This window comes from Scophthalmus maximus, chromosome 18 (assembly GCF_022379125.1).
Source record: "Scophthalmus maximus strain ysfricsl-2021 chromosome 18, ASM2237912v1, whole genome shotgun sequence".
NCBI classification, from domain to species: Eukaryota; Metazoa; Chordata; class Actinopteri; order Pleuronectiformes; family Scophthalmidae; genus Scophthalmus; species Scophthalmus maximus.
In genome coordinates this window covers 19,196,481-19,215,000 of record NC_061532.1, presented here as the reverse complement: position 1 = coordinate 19,215,000, position 18,520 = coordinate 19,196,481, and the positions used below count along the sequence as shown (strand labels likewise).

General features: G+C 45.4%; 1 protein-coding gene and 1 long non-coding RNA gene across 2 annotated transcripts; both read right to left on the bottom strand.

The window, feature by feature from the left end:
- Window positions 1–12,809: 12,809 nt before the first annotated feature.
- Window positions 12,810–16,955, bottom strand: LOC118290128 (hepatocyte nuclear factor 3-beta-like). Its single transcript, XM_035617527.2, has 2 exons — window positions 16,654–16,955; window positions 12,810–14,633 (listed from the first exon to the last, which is right to left on the bottom strand). Exons 1-2 carry the CDS (start codon window positions 16,726–16,728, stop codon window positions 13,431–13,433), a joined length of 1,278 nt encoding a protein of 425 aa, XP_035473420.2. The 5' UTR covers window positions 16,729–16,955; the 3' UTR covers window positions 12,810–13,430.
- Window positions 16,956–17,031: 76 nt separating this feature from the next.
- Window positions 17,032–18,460, bottom strand: LOC124849585. Its single transcript, XR_007030064.1, has 3 exons — window positions 18,435–18,460; window positions 18,290–18,345; window positions 17,032–17,903 (listed from the first exon to the last, which is right to left on the bottom strand). It is a non-coding gene; the product is annotated as an uncharacterized LOC124849585 (long non-coding RNA).
- Between the last annotated feature and the right edge of the window lie 60 nt (window positions 18,461–18,520).

Here is an 18,520-nt window from a genome sequence, read left to right as displayed (position 1 = left end):
AAACAGGAATGATTTTGGAAAGTCAGGACTTTTTAGTACATATTTCTAAAAGTTCGCAGGACACGTTTGTAAAAAGTCACGACTCTGTGATTCAATTTGTTCATTTGTGGACAAATTGAGTTCATATAGTTTTGGAAAATGAGGGAATGTTTTTGTAAAGTGAACTTCTGGAAAAATGGAAAAGTGAGTCAGGACACGGACGTTAATGTAAAAATGAGTAAAAATCTAAAATAGGTAGAAAGTTCCTTGGACAGTTTTAGGACATTTTATTAAAAAGGCACGAATCTTCAGAATCGTGGCGTTGAGAACATTTTGGAAACGAGAACGAATGTTGAAAACCAGTCGCCTGTTTTCTGTAAAGTGAGAACGCTCTTAATTTTTAATTTTGCTCTTGTCGTCACAGTTCTTAAAAAGAAAGAAACATTTCCCTTCGTGGTCCCTGGAGGATGAACCCTGATGATCTGGTGACCTCCTGACCTGTAGCACCAGCAGCAGGTCAAGAGGTCACCACGTCTTCTCATCTGACAGTAGAACGTACAGGATGTGTCTGCCTCATTGTCTTCTTCTCCTCTTCAGTCTTCGTGTCCACGGACATTTGTCAGTTACGATTACAAATGAACAAACCTTATTTCACCAATCAGATCCGTATTCATTTTTCTTGACCTATTTATAACCAAGACAAATATTATGAGGCGGAAAAGGTAACAGGGGAATTTAAAAAAAAATTCCTTCCTGTGACCAGACGGAGCAGAAACAGTGAAGCTATGAATAAAATGTATTATTATGATTATTATGATTATTATGATTATTATTATTGTGTTAGAACAACATGACAGACTTCTTCTTCAGTGAGATGAGAAGAGTTAAGTATCACTGTACCTGCACAGTGCTGCCACCTAGTGTCGGGACACGGCACAGCACCAACAACTACTCAAATAAAATAAAATATGTATTTCTTCTAAACTACCCAGCGACCGTTCGTCTCTGGGGTTGAAACGAGTGGTTCAGCTCCGCTCCGCGTCCTCCACCTGCCGGAGGAACCAGGCGGGAACTGGCTTTCTTCACGTCCGGGACACGAGCCACCTGACTGGGACTCGGACGGAGGCCGAGTTCCGTCCGCAGCTGAAAAACAAGCGCTGTGTTTGTGTCTGAGACACTTTGAGAGACGAACTGTGGAGACGTCTGATACACAGAACAAACACACACCCAGAGGAGAGACGCTGGAGAAACACGTTCAGTCGGATCAGTCGAATCTCACCACGACCTTTCACCCAATACGCAACATTCCCACATTAAGATCCACGAGTCGAGGAGACATTCTGTATCTTTAGAAACGTTTAAAGACGAAAACGTAGTTTGAACAAAGTTCGTCCTCGCGACTCGAGTCCGTCAGGAAGAAGAGGAGGAAATTCTCTGTTCTTATGAACTCATGAACGTTGTGATTTCATCTCAACCCTCCTCGCGTGACCCCGGTGACCTCCGCCTCCCGGTTCAGGCCCTCGAGGCAGATCGGAGCCGGGAGGCGAGCGGCGGCTTTACGGAAGCTTTACTCGCTCTGGCAGGGGAAAAAAAAGAGACATTTCCTGGCTCTTCCCCGTCGTCAAGACTCCTCGACTTGGAGAGCGCGACGCGGCAGCTGGTCGCCGCCACGACGCCTCTCACCCTCCGTCGCAGTCGCAGACTTAACGGGGATTTTCTCTCCCGGGTTCCCAGTGGGACGGAGCGAGGCGTCACGCCGCTGAATGCAGAATGAGACGGGAGGAAATCTCAATACTCGAGTGTGATTTGTTTCCCCTGGTTTCCTTCCTTCCTTCTTCTTCTCCTCGTTTCCTTCCTTCCTTCCTTCCTTCTTCTCCTCGTTTCCTTCCTTCCTTCCTTCTTCTTCTCCTCATTTCCTTCCTTCCTTCCTTCTTCTTCTCCTCGTTTCCTTCCTTCCTTCCTTCTTCTTCTCCTCGTTTCCTTCCTTTCTTCTTCTTCTCCTCGTTTCCTTCCTTTCTTCCTTCCTTCTTCTCCTCATTTCCTTCCTTCCTTCTTCTTCTCCTCGTTTCCTTCCTTCCTTCCTTCCTTCTTCTCCTCGTTTCCTTCCTTCCTTCCTTCTTCTTCTCCTCATTTCCTTCCTTCCTTCCTTCTTCTTCTCCTCGTTTCCTTCCTTCCTTCCTTCTTCTTCTCCTCGTTTCCTTCCTTTCTTCTTCTTCTCCTCGTTTCCTTCCTTTCTTCCTTCCTTCTTCTCCTCATTTCCTTCCTTCCTTCTTCTTCTCCTCGTTTCCTTCCTTTCTTCCTTCCTTCTTCTCCTCATTTCCTTCCTTCCTTCTTCTTCTCCTCGTTTCCTAAGTGGCAGCACTTTACCAGAATGAAACCTCCTTAGTCTCTGGATGAGGTCGAATTATCAAATTGTCTTCAGAAGTTTCCTACATCTAGACGTGACCCGGAGGTATTTGATGAGCACCATGATAAGATCTGTTCAGATTCTCTAAATGCAGAGGACAGGAGCTTCAATGTTTCCTTTCCTATCTCCTTTAGCGTAGGACACACTGGAGCTTCCTGTGTGAGAGGAAGGAGAAACAGACGACCCACAATTCATTGCGGCAGCGACATTTAACGTGACGCGCCGTGATGGACGTAAACGATTCAATCCAGAGAAGAAGAAGTAGAATATGAATATGATCCAGAAGAGACGTCATCCTGTCAGTTACTGTTACACATGAATCATAACATGTGATGACACACGGTGGTGAAACACTGAAACATGCCGATGGAGCCGGAGGTTTTTGTAGTTCATCTTCAGAAACGTGTAGTTTCACCACAACAGACGCATCAACAACATCCACCGTCACGTGACGACGTGGTTTAGTGAAAGTGGAGTCAGATTCTCTGAGCAGCGCCGTCGTCTCATCCTACGTCCAATGAGTCGTCCTTTACACCTTTCCTTGACCCCATGACCTTTTCCACTGAGGTCAAGGAGGAGTAGATAAGGACAATTGGACCTGACCCCTAAACGTTGTGGTCGTCAACATCTCCAGCCGGGTCACGAGACAGGAAGTGGTCGTGTGGTGAATTTCTAGAATTAGAATCAAATTTTAAAACAATTGGAAATGACATATTTTAGCCATAATTGTTTCGCAAAATATATGAAAATAGTATAAAACCATGAAAATGAAACAGTCTTCTGAGTTTCTAGACGACAGATCAGGGACAGCATCAGGAGGAGAAATGATAAAAACTTAAAGATAAAAATAGGAAACATGATTTTTTTATCTTCATACAGTCTCATCATCGTTTTTATTAAATTTAATGTTATTCAGGATAGAATGACAAGAAGAAAGTAAAATGTCTGTTGATCAGAGGATCATGTGTAAATGAAAAGACGGTAAAGCTTTTTTTTGTATTTGTCAGACTTTTATCATATTTCGATTACTTTTCTCCCTTTTCTTACAAACACTTAAATCTGTGAGATTACTTTTTTATTATTATTAATCCCAGACTCTCACAGAAATCCACAGTCATCAGATATAAGATATTCATATGATTTATATTGATTTATTCTGTCAAAAATAAATAATGTTGTTGAAACTGAAGCGTTAGAAAAGTGAAGTAACTCTGAAGTATTTACTTGATCAGCAAAACAGATTCATATTACTCAAAAATTGTGAGTTTGATAAAACAAATGAAGACATTAGAGCTTCTATTGAAATAATAAGTTCAGTCAAAGTGTGTCTCTGCCTCGTGTCCAGCAGGTGGCGCCACTGGTCTTCTACAGTCTGAGCTGTCGGACATGACCATAAACGACATGATGATAAACTCCTTTTCCATAAAGAAAAATCATCATGAAGGTCACACGAGAGAACCGATCAGCAGCAGCAGCTTCACATGGAATATTCTACATACAGAAAGAGTGTGGAAGAGTTTAGTAAAGGAATTATTACAGAAGAAAGTCACCTCATTAATTATTCAATTAAAAAAATTAACATTTATCAAAACAGAAACTGAACTGAATGAAAATCTATCAACTAGATTCAAAACAGTGATCAAAGAAGGAATTATTATCATTTATGAATCAAAAGTGTCTGTAACTGAAATTTAAATGTTTCTCTTGTTGTTGCTTCACTGTGCAGATTCATTTACTCACTTTATATCTGAGGTCACGTCTGATTGGACAAATATCATATAATAATAATAATTACAGTAATGTGACCATAATTGTCATTGTTGTTTTCTCAGTTTATCAATGATTGTGTTTCTATAAAACACAGTGAAAAATGTCCAAACCCCCGAAACGTTGAGTTTACTTTCATATCAGAAAATAAGAAGCAGAAATGTCTGAAACGGATTCTGTTTAACATAATGCAAGTTACTATAAAAAAGAAAAGACTAGAGGACGAGGAACCGTCGAATGTTGTGGAGGTTTTTCTCTCTCAAATGCAATTAAAGCGATTAATCAATTATCTAAATATTTGCTGAATAATTTACTGTCAATCAAGAAATCGGTTAATTAATCGTTGTAGCTGAACACACACACACACACACACACACTGAGGATTGTTCTTCTCAGTTTGATTTTTGAAATAAACAACATTTATATTCATAGATTAATGTTGTTTATTAGTTTCAATGAGGCAATTCAGCCTTTTATCGGTGTGAAAACCACGTCAGGCACAAATATATGATTAAGAATCAAAGTGTAAAAACATGGATCTTTTAATAAACTCAAATATTGTTAAGTTATTATCATAATCATGGTCAAGGAGATAATAATATTAAGCCTAGATACTATGTCGACTGAATATGAAAAATATCTTTATATTTTAACAATTTTTTTTAATTTGAGCTGAAAAAAAGGTTGATTTAGGTTTTAATAACAAATGTTTCATCCTTGTTATTATCATATTTAGTTGCGTCAGTTATGAATGAACCTGAGTTCATTTTAAATTCATCTGTGACGAGCTGCTGGTTCTTTCTCGTCGTTGGAACAAACAGCTGCATGGATTCATTCTTTGATCCACTGAAGAACATTGAAGCTGAAACGTGAGAAGTTTCTCGCTGACGTGATGTTTCCTCAGTAAACTGATCAGATTCTGATGATATTCTATTCATAGGTCGGTCGAAAGGACGAGAGTTTGCGGCTGAATTTCAAGATTTTATTGGTACAGAAACAGAAAAAAAGGAATTTCTGCTTCTTCAGGAAACATCATGTCCAGATGTTTATTCCTCCAGAACAGATTCTGTGGATGTTTCCATCCCGGATGTGAGCTGCTGCTCGGGGTGGGACGGTACCTCCAAAATATTCCATGTATTAAATGACTATTAAAATTGCTGTTTTCAAAGAACCAGAATGCCACGTTACAACCAAACTGTTTAAAAATGTGTCCTTTTCTTGTGTTGGTTCACAGGCCAACATGTGGAGTTCGACTCCTGAAAGCAGAATCTTCCAGTTGCATGAATCTTCTGCAGCATCTTGTTGAAACGTTTCGGGATCAGAGAGAGAAAAACGTGAAGGTTGATTCTTCCGATCGCTCGCTCGGAACAAAGAAACACTAATCTGCTGATAACGCCTGTGTGTCGCTGCTCTGTGTGTTTTACATGGAGCGACCGAGTCGTCGGGGACGTGAGGTGGAGGTGAGGTGGAGGTCTGGGACGTGAGGTGGAGGTCGGGGACGTGAGGTGGAGGTCGGGGACGTGAGGTGGAGGTCGTGGACGTGAGGTGGAGGTCTGGGACGTGAGGTGGAGGTCTGGGACGTGAGGTGGAGGTCGGGGACGTGAGGTGGAGGTCGTGGACGTGAGGTGGAGGTCGGGGACGTGAGGTGGAGGTGAGGTGGAGGTCGTGGACGTGAGGAGGAGGCCGTGGACGTGAGGTCGAGGTCGGTGACGTGAGGTGGAGGTGAGGTGGAGGTCGTGGACGTGAGGTGGAGGCCGTGGACGTGAGGTGGAGGTCGGTGACGTGAGGTGGAGGTGAGGTGGAGGTCGTGGACGTGAGGTGGATGTCGTGGACGTGAGGTGGAGGTCGGGGACGTGAGGTGGAGGTCGTGGACGTGAGGTGGAGGTCGGGGACGTGAGGTCGTGGACGTGAGGTGGAGGTGAGGTGGAGGTCGTGGACGTGAGGTGGAGGTCGTGGACGTGAGGTGGAGGTCTGGGACGTGAGGTGGAGGTCGGGGACGTGAGGTGGAGGTCGTGGACGTGAGGTGGAGGTCTGGGACGTGAGGTGGATGTCGGGGACGTGAGGTGGAGGTCGTGGACGTGAGGTGGAGGTCGTGGACGTGAGGTGGAGGTCTGGGACGTGAGGTGGAGGTCTGGGACGTGAGGTGGAGGTCAGGGACGTGAGGTGGAGGTCGTGGACGTGAGGTGGAGGTCGTGGACGTGAGGTGGAGGTCGGGGACGTGAGGTGGAGGTGAGGTGGAGGTCGTGGACGTGAGGAGGAGGCCGTGGACGTGAGGTCGAGGTCGGTGACGTGAGGTGGAGGTGAGGTGGAGGTCGTGGACGTGAGGTGGAGGCCGTGGACGTGAGGTGGAGGTCGGTGACGTGAGGTGGAGGTGAGGTGGAGGTCGTGGACGTGAGGTGGATGTCGTGGACGTGAGGTGGAGGTCGGGGACGTGAGGTGGAGGTCGTGGACGTGAGGTGGAGGTCGGGGACGTGAGGTCGTGGACGTGAGGTGGAGGTGAGGTGGAGGTCGTGGACGTGAGGTGGAGGTCGTGGACGTGAGGTGGAGGTCTGGGACGTGAGGTGGAGGTCGGGGACGTGAGGTGGAGGTCGTGGACGTGAGGTGGAGGTCTGGGACGTGAGGTGGATGTCGGGGACGTGAGGTGGAGGTCGTGGACGTGAGGTGGAGGTCGTGGACGTGAGGTGGAGGTCTGGGACGTGAGGTGGAGGTCTGGGACGTGAGGTGGAGGTCAGGGACGTGAGGTGGAGGTCGTGGACGTGAGGTGGAGGTCGGGGACGTGAGGTGGAGGTGAGGTGGAGGTCGTGGACGTGAGGTGGAGGCCGTGGACGTGAGGTGGAGGTCGGTGACGTGAGGTGGAGGTGAGGTGGAGGTCGTGGACGTGAGGTGGAGGTCGTGGACGTGAGGTGGAGGTCGGGGACGTGAGGTGGAGGTCGTGGACGTGAGGTGGAGGTCGGTGACGTGAGGTGGAGGTCTGGGACGTGAGGTGGAGGTCGGGGACGTGAGGTGGAGGTCGTGGACGTGAGGTGGAGGTCGGGGACGTCGCGTTCACATTGCATTTTCAAACGCTGACGGAAACAGGAAATGGAATCAGCGGTGCGACACCATAAAGTGTCCCCTGTTGGTCACTCAGTTGGTTACGGTTTGACACTTTACCACCAGATGGCGCCAGAAAATTATAAATAATTTCAACAGGAAGATTTCAAAATATCAAACAACTAGTTGTGTTTCAGGAAGAAAAAAAAAGACGACTCCTTCATTCAGAGTCCGCAGATCTTCACTGTCACCGACAAGAAACACAAATGACCTAAAGGACCAAAGATTAAAACGTAGCGTAATTAAAATCAGACTAAAATCAGTATTTTGATGAAATCGCTGATTCCATCTCGTGTCTGTTGAGTCAGTGACATGACGGCTCCTCTAAAGATCGCCCCCTGGTGTCTGGCTGCAGTACGGTCCTAAGCCCCGCCCCCTCCATGTCATGTGAGGCCGTTCTCATCACACTGATGTTTGTTCACGTGTTTGTGTTTCTGATCAGTTTGCTGTTTCATTAGTTATTTGATGATATAAAAACGTCACGATTGACCAATCAGTCTCCTGAATCACTGACTCCTGATTGGTCGAGAGCGTGGCACGATCACCGCTGCACAGACTCGGACTCCACCTGACGTCACCAGCACAAGATGGCGGCGCCCGTATCCGTCATATTTCGGCTTCATTTTTGTGAAAAGGGGAGGAAGAGAAGACGCGTCATCCATCTTTGTTCTCAGTCCATGGACCAAACCTCATCTAGCTTCAATACTGTAACAGTTTAGTTTGTTGGCGTCGCCGTTTGACGCTGAAGATGAAAAGTTACTTATGAAATTCGTTTTAGAAGAGAATCCCAACAATCTTTTGTTTTTAATGCTCGAAAAGCATCAATGCAAATGTTTTATTTGTCGTTTATCAAAGTCTAGACTGAGTCTATTGTCTCATAGGTTGAAAATTGACCAAAGTAGAGTAAACGAAACACGATCGCATCGCAACAGCCAAACTCTGCTCCTTGAATTTTCCCACTGAAACCAGAGGAGACTTCACGCTCGGCGCCGAGACGTCACAGTTCTGTCAAACATAATCCTTAAAAAAAACGCTCGCTAAGATCGAGCAAAGCATCCGCACTTTTATTTCCTTTCAAATGAATCCAGACCATAGATAGAACTGAAGTCGGACTCTCTCTGCCGGCCCCCAATATTTGCTGTGTAGCGGGTGGAAAGCTTTAATAATCTCCAGTGCAACATTTGGGGGAGCGCTTGGTGATGGGTGGCCCGCCCCCTCGGCTTAAAGCAATTAATTCAGCTTTCTTGACATCAAACTGTTGGCTCAGCTCGACAGCTTGGAGCTGAAATGAGAAAAAAAAAAAAAGAAAAGACGGCAAGTTCTCCTGGGAACAGAGTAAAGATGGCAGCCTCCTTTCTCCACTGTTTGCTCGCCCTCCTCCTCCTCCTCCTCCTCCTCCTCTCCAGCCTGAATGAAATGCGAGGGCACACACAATGTGGCGCAGCAGAGAAAAGGGCCGGCGGGGGAATGAGCAGTTTGGAGTATTTGCTCAGTGGAGGAGCGGTCCACAAAAGGCAGAGCCTCGGCGTTCCCATGAATCAAGGCGCCGTCTCGAGGCGCCTTTTTGTTGGGCGTCGTCTGTCGTCGTCGGCTTTTCTTTTCTTTTCTCTTTTTTTTTTTTACACAACGCCACGTATAACTGGTTTCGTGTCACTTAAAGCCCCTTTTCTCTGGAAAACTGTACCGTCAGGTGACCTGCTGGCCACTTGTGCTGCTCGGCCGGCCGGGGGGGGCGTCCGGAGGGCGGCCGGCCCCAGTTTAGCGCCGCACGTGGCGCTGCAGCAGCAGCAGCTCGAAATATGTGACATCGCTCTTCAAGTTGTGGGAGAGCGAAGACGACGACGTGGTATCGGTCAATATCTCCGTCGATTGTTTTCTCCCCCCCCCCACCAGAGCCGGAGCTCTCTGGGTGGCCGGGGCCTCGGGGGCCGCGGGGGCTGAAAGCCACCGAGATTGACTCTTAAGCTCTTTTTTGGCCTTAAGAAAGCGTCATTGTACATGAGCATGAATGGAAAAGTGCTGTTGATCCAAGACGGTATCAGCGCTTCAAAGAGAGAGAGACCGTCGGGTCTCGTCACGTCCACATCAAACATGAGAAACTCTGGATTCAAATGCTGCACAATAATAGCGTTGAAGAGAATCTCTACGGAAGACTATTGGGGACGTAAAGACGAAATGTTGAAAATAAAGTTGAAGTAGCCGCAGTAGTTCCAGTTCAGCTGTCACATGTCCACGTTAACTACCGTTAGCAAAGCTACGCTAGCTGCGCGCCTCTCATAATTCACTAACGGTTGTTTTGCAGTTGAACGTTCTCGTTTGCGACGTTCATGTGCAAACACCCGTTGTCACCGCATCACTTCTTCCAGATTCAGATGTCAATAATCATAATATTGCAACTTTACAACTTGGTTAGCAGCTAGCGTTAGCAGCTTAGCAAACTGGCTAGCAAAACATCAACATCCGGTTGTTTTGGTTGCTGCTGAAAGGAGCTTCTGAGTCACAATTCATCTTCTCAATCAAACCCACCCACGATCTGCGAGCTGGTCACGTCTGTTAGATGATATCTAACATGGTGCCGTTTGTTTATATCTATAGTTATTAAACGAATAGATCGTGTGACTCGTTCATATCACTCTAAAGGACCGTAAGCCGCGAGAGCACCAGTTGCCTGGACCTCTATTCTCGAAATGCAATATTTAAAAAAATCTTCATACAGGATTCATGTTGACCTGAAATGAAATATAGCAAATATTCTTATATACAGCTTATATACTTATATTTAATCTGTGAGCTTGTTCTGTATATCTTTGTGTCTTTATATCTATGTCTTTGTGTGAGCAGCGTTAGCCGCTGAACACGACCTGGAACATGTCCGGGCGTCTCTTAGTCACTACATATAATACGATCACGTCACATGACCTCATCCTGACCTGGGCCTGTAACGTCCACAAACACTCTGCTGCTGGGGTTTTTCAGCCCGTCAGTCTCCTCTGGTAACTTTGTTTTTCCCCGGAAAACCCACGAAGCCGAGTGCAAACACGAGGGCGAAGTGGAGGTTTGCTCAGCGAACACGTGACCCGGAGACGCCCGGGTCGGGTGGAGCTCTGCGGCGGGAGCAGAACCAGAGCAGCGTCAGCGTCCGGTCGTAGAGGACACGAGTGAGGATCCTTCAACCCGTTAAGAATATATCGATCGAAAACACAATGCAACGTTTGGGGAATTTTGGTTCATATTTGACAATAGGAGCGTCTGCTTTCAAATCTGGCACTGGACAGGAACGGTTGAGCAAATAGAGCTTAAGTCAGGACATCGCTCATATGTATGCGAGTGTGTGTGTGTGTGTGTGTGTGTGTGTGTGTGTGTGTGTGTGTGTGGTAAACGCTCCTTGTCCAAACACGGCAGCGCCGGCTAAGCCCTGACCTCGAGCGGCTCCGCATGCAGCCCTCACATTACTCCCGCTCAGAAAACAGGTCATTATTATTCATAACGTGCTGATTGGTTTTCTTAAGCAAACGGAGACGCCGCGTCTCTGCGGTCGGAGGAAACCTCCCCTCACCGATATGTTCGCCCTTTTGTTCATGAGAATCGTCCGCAGGCCATCGTGATTTCGTGTTTTCGCCTAAACGTCCCGGTAGATGACGTCTCTCGGTGGAAGAACACATGGCGTTCGTGTTCTCCAGAGGATGAACCCTGCGGCGTTTTGTCGATCCCCCTAACAAAGTGCTTATTTTAACTCTGAGCAAATATATTTCCTCAAACTGGCACCAGACAGAAAATGCTCAGGTGTTTAATATTCAACGTGCGCCGATGCCACGTCTGTTTGAACACACTTCATTGATCCGGTGTGTGAAGTTAATGAGCAACCGTCTCCGTCTGCGGACGCCGACTCTCCCAGAGCTTCTCTGACAGACGACTCGTCGTTTCTCTGCAGCGTCAGGACGAAATGGAGCGAGTCCCAACATGTAGAGATATTAGACTTTTAAAAAAAATGTCCAACTTCCTTGTTGCGGAAGTTGTTCGATATCTGAACACGAGGCCTGTGGTTCACAAGTTAAAATCTGCCACATTAAAATTCATCAATAAAGACTTTGGTCCTTGTCCCGTCCGCTCACGTGGAGGGGGCGGGGCTTATGAGCTGTACTGCAGCCAGACACCAGGGGGCGATCCAGGTGCTTTGGCTTCACTTACCGGGAGCCACATGGTCGAGGCCGTGTTCTCGGGCCACAATCAGCTACGTGATTGGTTGTACGCTCTTCTACTTCCTCGTCTTTTACTGGCGCTTGGCGACCAGCGTATAACAGCCGCGTCATCGGCACCTTCTGCTCCGGAGTTTTTCCCGCTTTCCTTTGACGGAAAAGCGAACGAACAGCGGTAGATGTCGTGACGACTTTTATTGTCGTGCTGTGGTTTTGATAGTTCGATAGAAGTCGTCGTTTGGTATCAAATGTAGTGCACAACGACAACGAACCATAACCACATTAAACGCTTCATAAGTGTCAAATCAAAGACAATATGTGAGACGTTGCGTGGTCGCTCGCCCTCTCCACAATCCCAGGAGACGCGACAACACGCGGGCGCAAAAGCGGTGAAACCGATGAAGGAGCTCCTTCTCATCTGGTCCTTGGTACCGTGGGTGGATTCACATCGTCCTTCCTGCCATCTCTTCCTCTCTACTGCTCTTCGACCTCAGTCGTGCAGGAAAGGAAGCGTTGAAGTTTCTTTCCTACACATTTAAAAGTATCAGCTCTCGTCATGGCTGCCGATCAAATACTTCACGTCAAGATTTAGGAAACTTCCCTAAACAAATGTGACAATTTGGAGCATTAGTCTCTGTGCTGCTGTGGCCTCACACAGACGAAGACTCTTTGCCTCCAGATCTTCTCTGACAAAATCCAGTAATTCAGTCTGACAGGAAACGACAACGCATTTTGAAAACCATGAATCCTGCAGCGATAAATCTGCTGAGAAACCAAACGTCCTCCGTGCGTCTGAGCCGCGTGGTCGTCTTGTTATCAGCTGTTCCACATCACGTTAATGGGATTTAAGAGGAGAGACACTTCACCTCTTCACCGTCTCCTCCTCTTCCTCTTCTTCTGCGTCTTTCTCTTCCTTTTCTTCCTCTTCCTCTTCCTCTTCCTCTTCCTCTTCGTCTTCTTCTTCTTCTTCTTCTTCTTCTTCTTCCTCTTCCTCTTCCTCTTCTTCTTCCTCTTCTTCTTCTTCTTCTTATCTGCTGACACTTCACTTCAGCCGCTGCAGGGGATCGTTCAGTGTCAATGTCGTGACCTTTAAAAAAAGAGACCTAAAGGAAACTAGAGCTGCAACTAACGATTATTTTCTCGATTTAATCGATTAGTTGTTTGGTCCAAAAATCCCCAAAACCTCGAGATGAAGTTATGTTTTGTCCACGACACCAAAGATCTTCAGCTCACTGTCACAGAGGAGCAAAGAAACCACAGCATGTTCACATGTAAGAAGCTGAAATCAGAGAATTATGACTTGAACCGATTAATCGATTATGAAAATCGTTGCTGATTAATTTAGTAGTCGATGACTAAACGATGAACTGTTGCAGCTCTACAGAAAACTACATACTTCTGTTTTTTTCCTTGTGTATTTTAATTTTTGTTCACCACTGTCCAGTCGTGGAGCTGCACATCCCAACAAAAATGTACAAATATGTTATTTAATATCACACTTAACTAGTTTTTCTTTACTCAATTTTTTTTTTAAATGGACTAATTTTGCAATTTAATAAAAACAGTATTTCTGGCCTCTCTTTGCTCACCACTTTTGCTTATTCATATTTTTTCTCTTTTGGTGGTTGATGTGTTGTTGTGTCACATATATTTATTTCTTTGAGTCAAATTGTCTTTTTCTGCTAAAAAAACACATTTATTTATTTTTTAAGAAGCTGATTTAAAAAAAACAAAAAACAAACAGAGTCCAGGTTCAAAAAATTGGGACCAATGAAGTAAAACAAAAGGAGAAAAAAAAATAGTTTCCACACAAAGAATTTTTTATCTGTTGCACAAATCAACACAAATGACACGATGGATTGTGGGAAACAGTTCTTCATCATCTTCTCCTCCTCTTCCTCCTCTGGACACTTGAAGGAAACTTGCTCTCGTTTTTCAAGTTATGATTTTTACTCCCAAAAGATCTCTTTTCATTATTCAGTATTCTCTCATGTGTTCATGAGGGGCCTGGTGTACACGCCGTGGTAGTAGCTGGGGTCGCTGTGCGCCCCCGGGTCCTGCTGCAGGCCCGGTTTGTTGGGCACCGGCGGGCCGCCGTAGGCCCCGTACTGCCCCGCGGGCTCGAGCCGGTGGAGCTGCGGATCGGACATGAGGTTGTTGATGGAGAACGGGTGGTTGAAGGAGTAGTAGGCGGGGTGGGGGTGGGGGTGGGGGGGGCCCGCGTCGTGCAGCAGCAGCGGGTGATGGTGATGGTGATGAGGATGAGGATGATGATGATGATGGTGGTGGTGATGGGAGAAGAGGTGCTGGCTGTGCGCGAGCGGGGAGGGCGCGCGCACCGGGCTGGAGGGCAACAGTTCGCCGCGGTGCGGTCCGAGGTCCGACCCGGGGGCCTTCACCTCCGAGGCCGGGGGGGGGGAGGAGGAGGGCGGGGAGTCCGAGCCGGAGCTGGCGACCGAGCCGCCCTCCGAGCCCGGCTTCCCCCCGGCCGGAGCCTCCTCCTTGTCCCCGGCCCCCCCGGCCCCCCCGGCCCCCCCGGCCCCGGCCCCCCCGGCCCCGGGCGTCCTCCCGGTCTTGAAGCGCTTCTGGCGCCGCAGGTAGCAGCCGTTCTCGAACATGTTGCCCGAGTCCGGGTGCAGCGCCCAGAAGGAGCCCTTGCCCGGTTTGTCCGGGGAGCGCGGCACCTTGATGAAGCAGTCGTTGAAGGAGAGCGAGTGTCGGATGGAGTTCTGCCACCGCTGCTGGTTCTGCCGGTAGAACGGGAACAGGTCCTGGATCCACTGGTAGATCTCGTTCAGCGTCAGCATCTTGCAGCCCGACTGCTGGATGGACATGGTGATGAGCGAGATGTACGAGTACGGCGGCTTCGAGTGCGTGTAGCTCCGCCGGTACGGTTTGGGCTCCCGGGACCGGACGCCGCCGCAGGCCTGTCCGTACACCGGGCTCGTCATCACCGGCATCACGGAGCCGTACGGCGGCGGGCTGACGGAGCTCAGGCCCGGCGGCGCCCCGGGGCCCTGCGGCCCCGCGGCCCCGGGGCCCTGCTGCGACATCCCGCCCGCCACCGGCACCGAGGCGGGGCCCATCCCGACCGGGGTCACGTAATGCGCGTTCATGTGGCCGGCGCCGCTCATGCCAGGCGCGCTCATGTAGCTGCTCATGGAGTTCATGTGTCCTGCCGCGGAGTAACACTGGAACACAGAGAACAGCACCGGTTAGGGTTATGATCATTATGAGTATGATTATGAGTATGATTATGATTATGATTATTGTTGTTGTTGTTGTTGTTGTTGTTGTTGTTGTTGTTGTGAATAGCTAATTCACGCAGGGTGAACATGTTACTGCCATTAATCCATAATCTTACAATGACTTTAGAAATTAGATGACATATTTTGGATGGATGGATTTTTTTAATAAAAAAAAAGTCAACAATGGTGTGATTTAATAAAATCTCTTTGCGTTATGGCGGCAAATCATAATAATAATAATTCATTAATCAATTGATTATCTGATCAAAGAAGTTTCTGAATTTATTTGAGCAATTGACGTATTGATTCATATTTTCCTCCCTAATCTGAATTGTTGTACAATGTTGACCCGATTAATCTATAAATTTATATTTATTATTTAGTTTATAAAATATTGATTTCAGCTTCCTACAACATAAAAACTGCAAATTTTCACTTTTTAAGAACCTGGAACTACTTTAACAATCAATAATCAAACTTGTTGCAGATCAATTCTTTAAAGATCAACTGATTGTTTAGTCGACTAATAATCGCACTTTCTTTGAAATTCTTCTATGATGCAATTAATATTAAAATCAATGCAATTTTAAAATTAACATCTATTATTTATAACAGAAACACAACTTACATTTCTTTACTCTATATATTTCATTATTTGTCACTTCTTTTTAATAACCTCATCTCATGTGATGATGTTCTAATAAATAAATCTCATTAGTTTTTCTATGATGCCACATTTGGACCATCACAAAACTATAAAAACTATAAACTATAAAAAATTATAACCCATCAGGACACTTTAAATGTAATAAAGCATTTGTCTTCATAATGGTTCTTAAGTTCACTGGTGTATAATAAACAAAGGCCTTTTTAAAATCCCTTGGTTTTTCTAATAATCTTAACAAGATCACATTTTGGAATATTTATCAGCAATAATGAGAATAATGAAAATAATAACAGAACCGTGGAAGAATTTCAGGAATACTGAAGCCAGGAGGTTTTTAATCTTTTAAAGTTTGTTTGTTCAATTAACAAGTCAATATTACATAAATTAAAATCAATATCTCACAAACACCAGATTAATGGTTCCAGGTAAACGTTAGTTATTAAACATCATCTCTCCACTGCGACGTTCAGGTGGAGGATTCCTGATGTAAAAAAATAGTGGAATCAAACTAGATATTGTAAATTTAATTTCTCTGAAATTCCACGAATTTCACGAAAACATAAAACAGAGGATATGACCTCAATGTAAATGAAGTTCTCTGGCCAAAGTGATGAATGTATTAATAATATTAAACCAAAAACAAAATGTATAGATAAAAAATCTTTTACATAAAGTTCACAGTCACTTTACGTGACGTGGCCTTGGTTTGACCTTCATCTGACTTTAACATTTATTTAATTCTACGAACATTGAGAGTTGAATTTCACTTTCACTCTTTTACAGTCTAAAAATTGACATTATTTATTAACATTTAACTGAAGATTTGCTCGTTGTATCGACGAGGAGAATATTTTAACAGAAATAAAATATGTGGTATTGGTTTATTTGGTTTATTATATGAATATTTTCTCCCAAAAAACCGGGATCGAAAATAGAACTTAACAGAAATAAGTTTTAATTCTTAAAACGGAGCAAAAGGAAAGTTGTTATAAAGAAAAAACAACAAAAAGATGTAATAATAATTAATACATAGTTAGAATATGTAAGATCCATATGAATATGAAGTTACCAGTTAGAACTGATAAATGTGATTGTAAAAGAAATCCAGTAAGTGAACCTTGAGTTAAGTTTTCCATATAGTTATATATCTGTTAGGAGGAGAAAGTTTCTCAGTCTGATCATAACTGACTCACAGAGTCAGGAGGACTACATGTATAAAGTTGATAATAAAGAAAGTGTGGGTGGATGAGTCAGCGGGGCTCCGCTCGGCTGCAGCCCGCCGCTCGGTGCACACACCTCGGCCTCTCCGTAGTAGCCGCTGCCGCTCCAGTCCGGCAGCTCGTGCGCCTCCATCTTAAACGCGCTCAGCATCGCGGGTCGGTCGGTCCTGACGAGCTGCGCGGGGCAACGAATAGAAGGAACCAGGTGAGAGCCCCCGACCTGTCCGGTACCGGCACCGGGTGTTTATCCTCCTGGTTGTTATAACCGGGGCTGGCGGCGGCTCATCGTGACCCGGGACGCGCGGTGACTGGACTGTGCCACCTGCGCTCTGCGCCGCCAGACCGCGGCGCCAGCGTCCAATCAGAAGTCTCAGAGTGGCATCAACAGCCCCCCCCCCCCCCCCCCCCCCCCCCCCTCACCAGCACTAAGTAAAATATTGAGGTTCTTGTACTTTACTATTTTTATGCTACATTAAACTTCTTCTTTGGATTTTGTAATATTGTACTTCTTTGAAAATAATTGATCTCAGGCCTTTATTATTATTCTTTACAGATTACAGATTTTATTTTTAAAAATGAATAAAAGTAACAAATGACCCTAACACTTTGTTGTAAATATAAAGACCACCATCATCTGGAAACAACAAAACAATATCAGCAGAAACAATATGCAGGACATCATTAGTTGATATTCATACACACTCATACTCATGAATCAATACTTTTTTTTGTCTCATCTTCTATTATCATATCTCATCTCTTCATAGCTTATCATATATTATCTCATCTAATCTAATGTGACATACAATAGGGCGTTGAACTCAAAGCACAATTTTAGAATGTAATGTTTCAGTTATAGATTATTGAAAATTAAATAAGAAAAACACAAAGAGTTGATATGTTTTTGTTGCTGTGACATGTTGGTAACCGTACAATTCCAAGACTGAAAATGAAAAAGAATACCTGAATATTTGATTTCATGAAAAACCTTGAGGATTATGGACAGGAGTCAAAAAGAAGAGAGAGAGAGGAGACTGTCTGGTTCCTCCTCCTCCACTTCCTCCTCTTCCTCCTCCTCCTCCTCTTCCTCCTGCAGGGTCACTGTTTGGGGTCGGACAGTGTGTATTTACCTGGTGGTGAATCTGAAAGGACGACAGGACAGACGGTACACACAGCCGAGGTGAGGGGGGGGGGCGTTGGACCACCATGCTCTCTGCACACACACACACACACACACACACACACATGCCTCGTCCTTCCTTTGTGGACGTCGTCAAACAACCCGGGATACTTCTCCTCTCATGTGGTCCAGTGCGGCTCAGATCACTGGGTCAGACAGTGTTACATTTTAAAAAATTTGAGCTCAAGATATTGATTAGAAATCACCAATAAAATAAAATAAAATAAAACAGTTCATGGGTAGCATTCATTACAAACAGTATATCGGTTATTCTATTAGTCATGTGTTCATACAGGTTCACCAGGTTATATAACCCTTTGTAGAAGCCAGGGGGAAAAAAGCCCCACCTCTGAAGTTTTTTAAAATTAATGATTAACAAAGAAAAGGGAAAATACACTTTCAAAAAACGACTAATCTGTGGAGTCTGCTCGTTAATTTGTATTTACTTTTACATCGATTTGATTAAATGACTTCTTGCAAATCCTCTTTTTAACGTTTTAAGGCACTTGAATAATTCTGATCAGTGTCTCACCTGAAACCTCCAGAGCACGTTGTACCACAGCGACACCTGCTGGTGAGCTCCCGCCACTACAGCCAAATGAATCACAAATATAAATCTGTATTTTTAATAATACTTTTACTGAAATATGGAGTGGATTCAACATGAGTACACTTACCATCACAACAGGTGAGGAGTCATCGTGATGCCCTGTATTTCTGCAGGATGTTTAAATAGACAGACAATTAAATATCCAGGTATTGA

Bases quoted from the DNA above. Each gene is read 5' to 3' on its own strand.
- LOC118290128 (XM_035617527.2), bottom strand. From the start codon at position 16,728: ATGCTGAGCGCGTTTAAGATGGAGGCGCACGAGCTGCCGGACTGGAGC. The intron at 14,634-16,653 runs GTGTGTGCACCG...TCTGTGTTCCAG, and splicing joins GCTACTACGGAGAGGCCGAG to TGTTACTCCGCGGCAGGACA.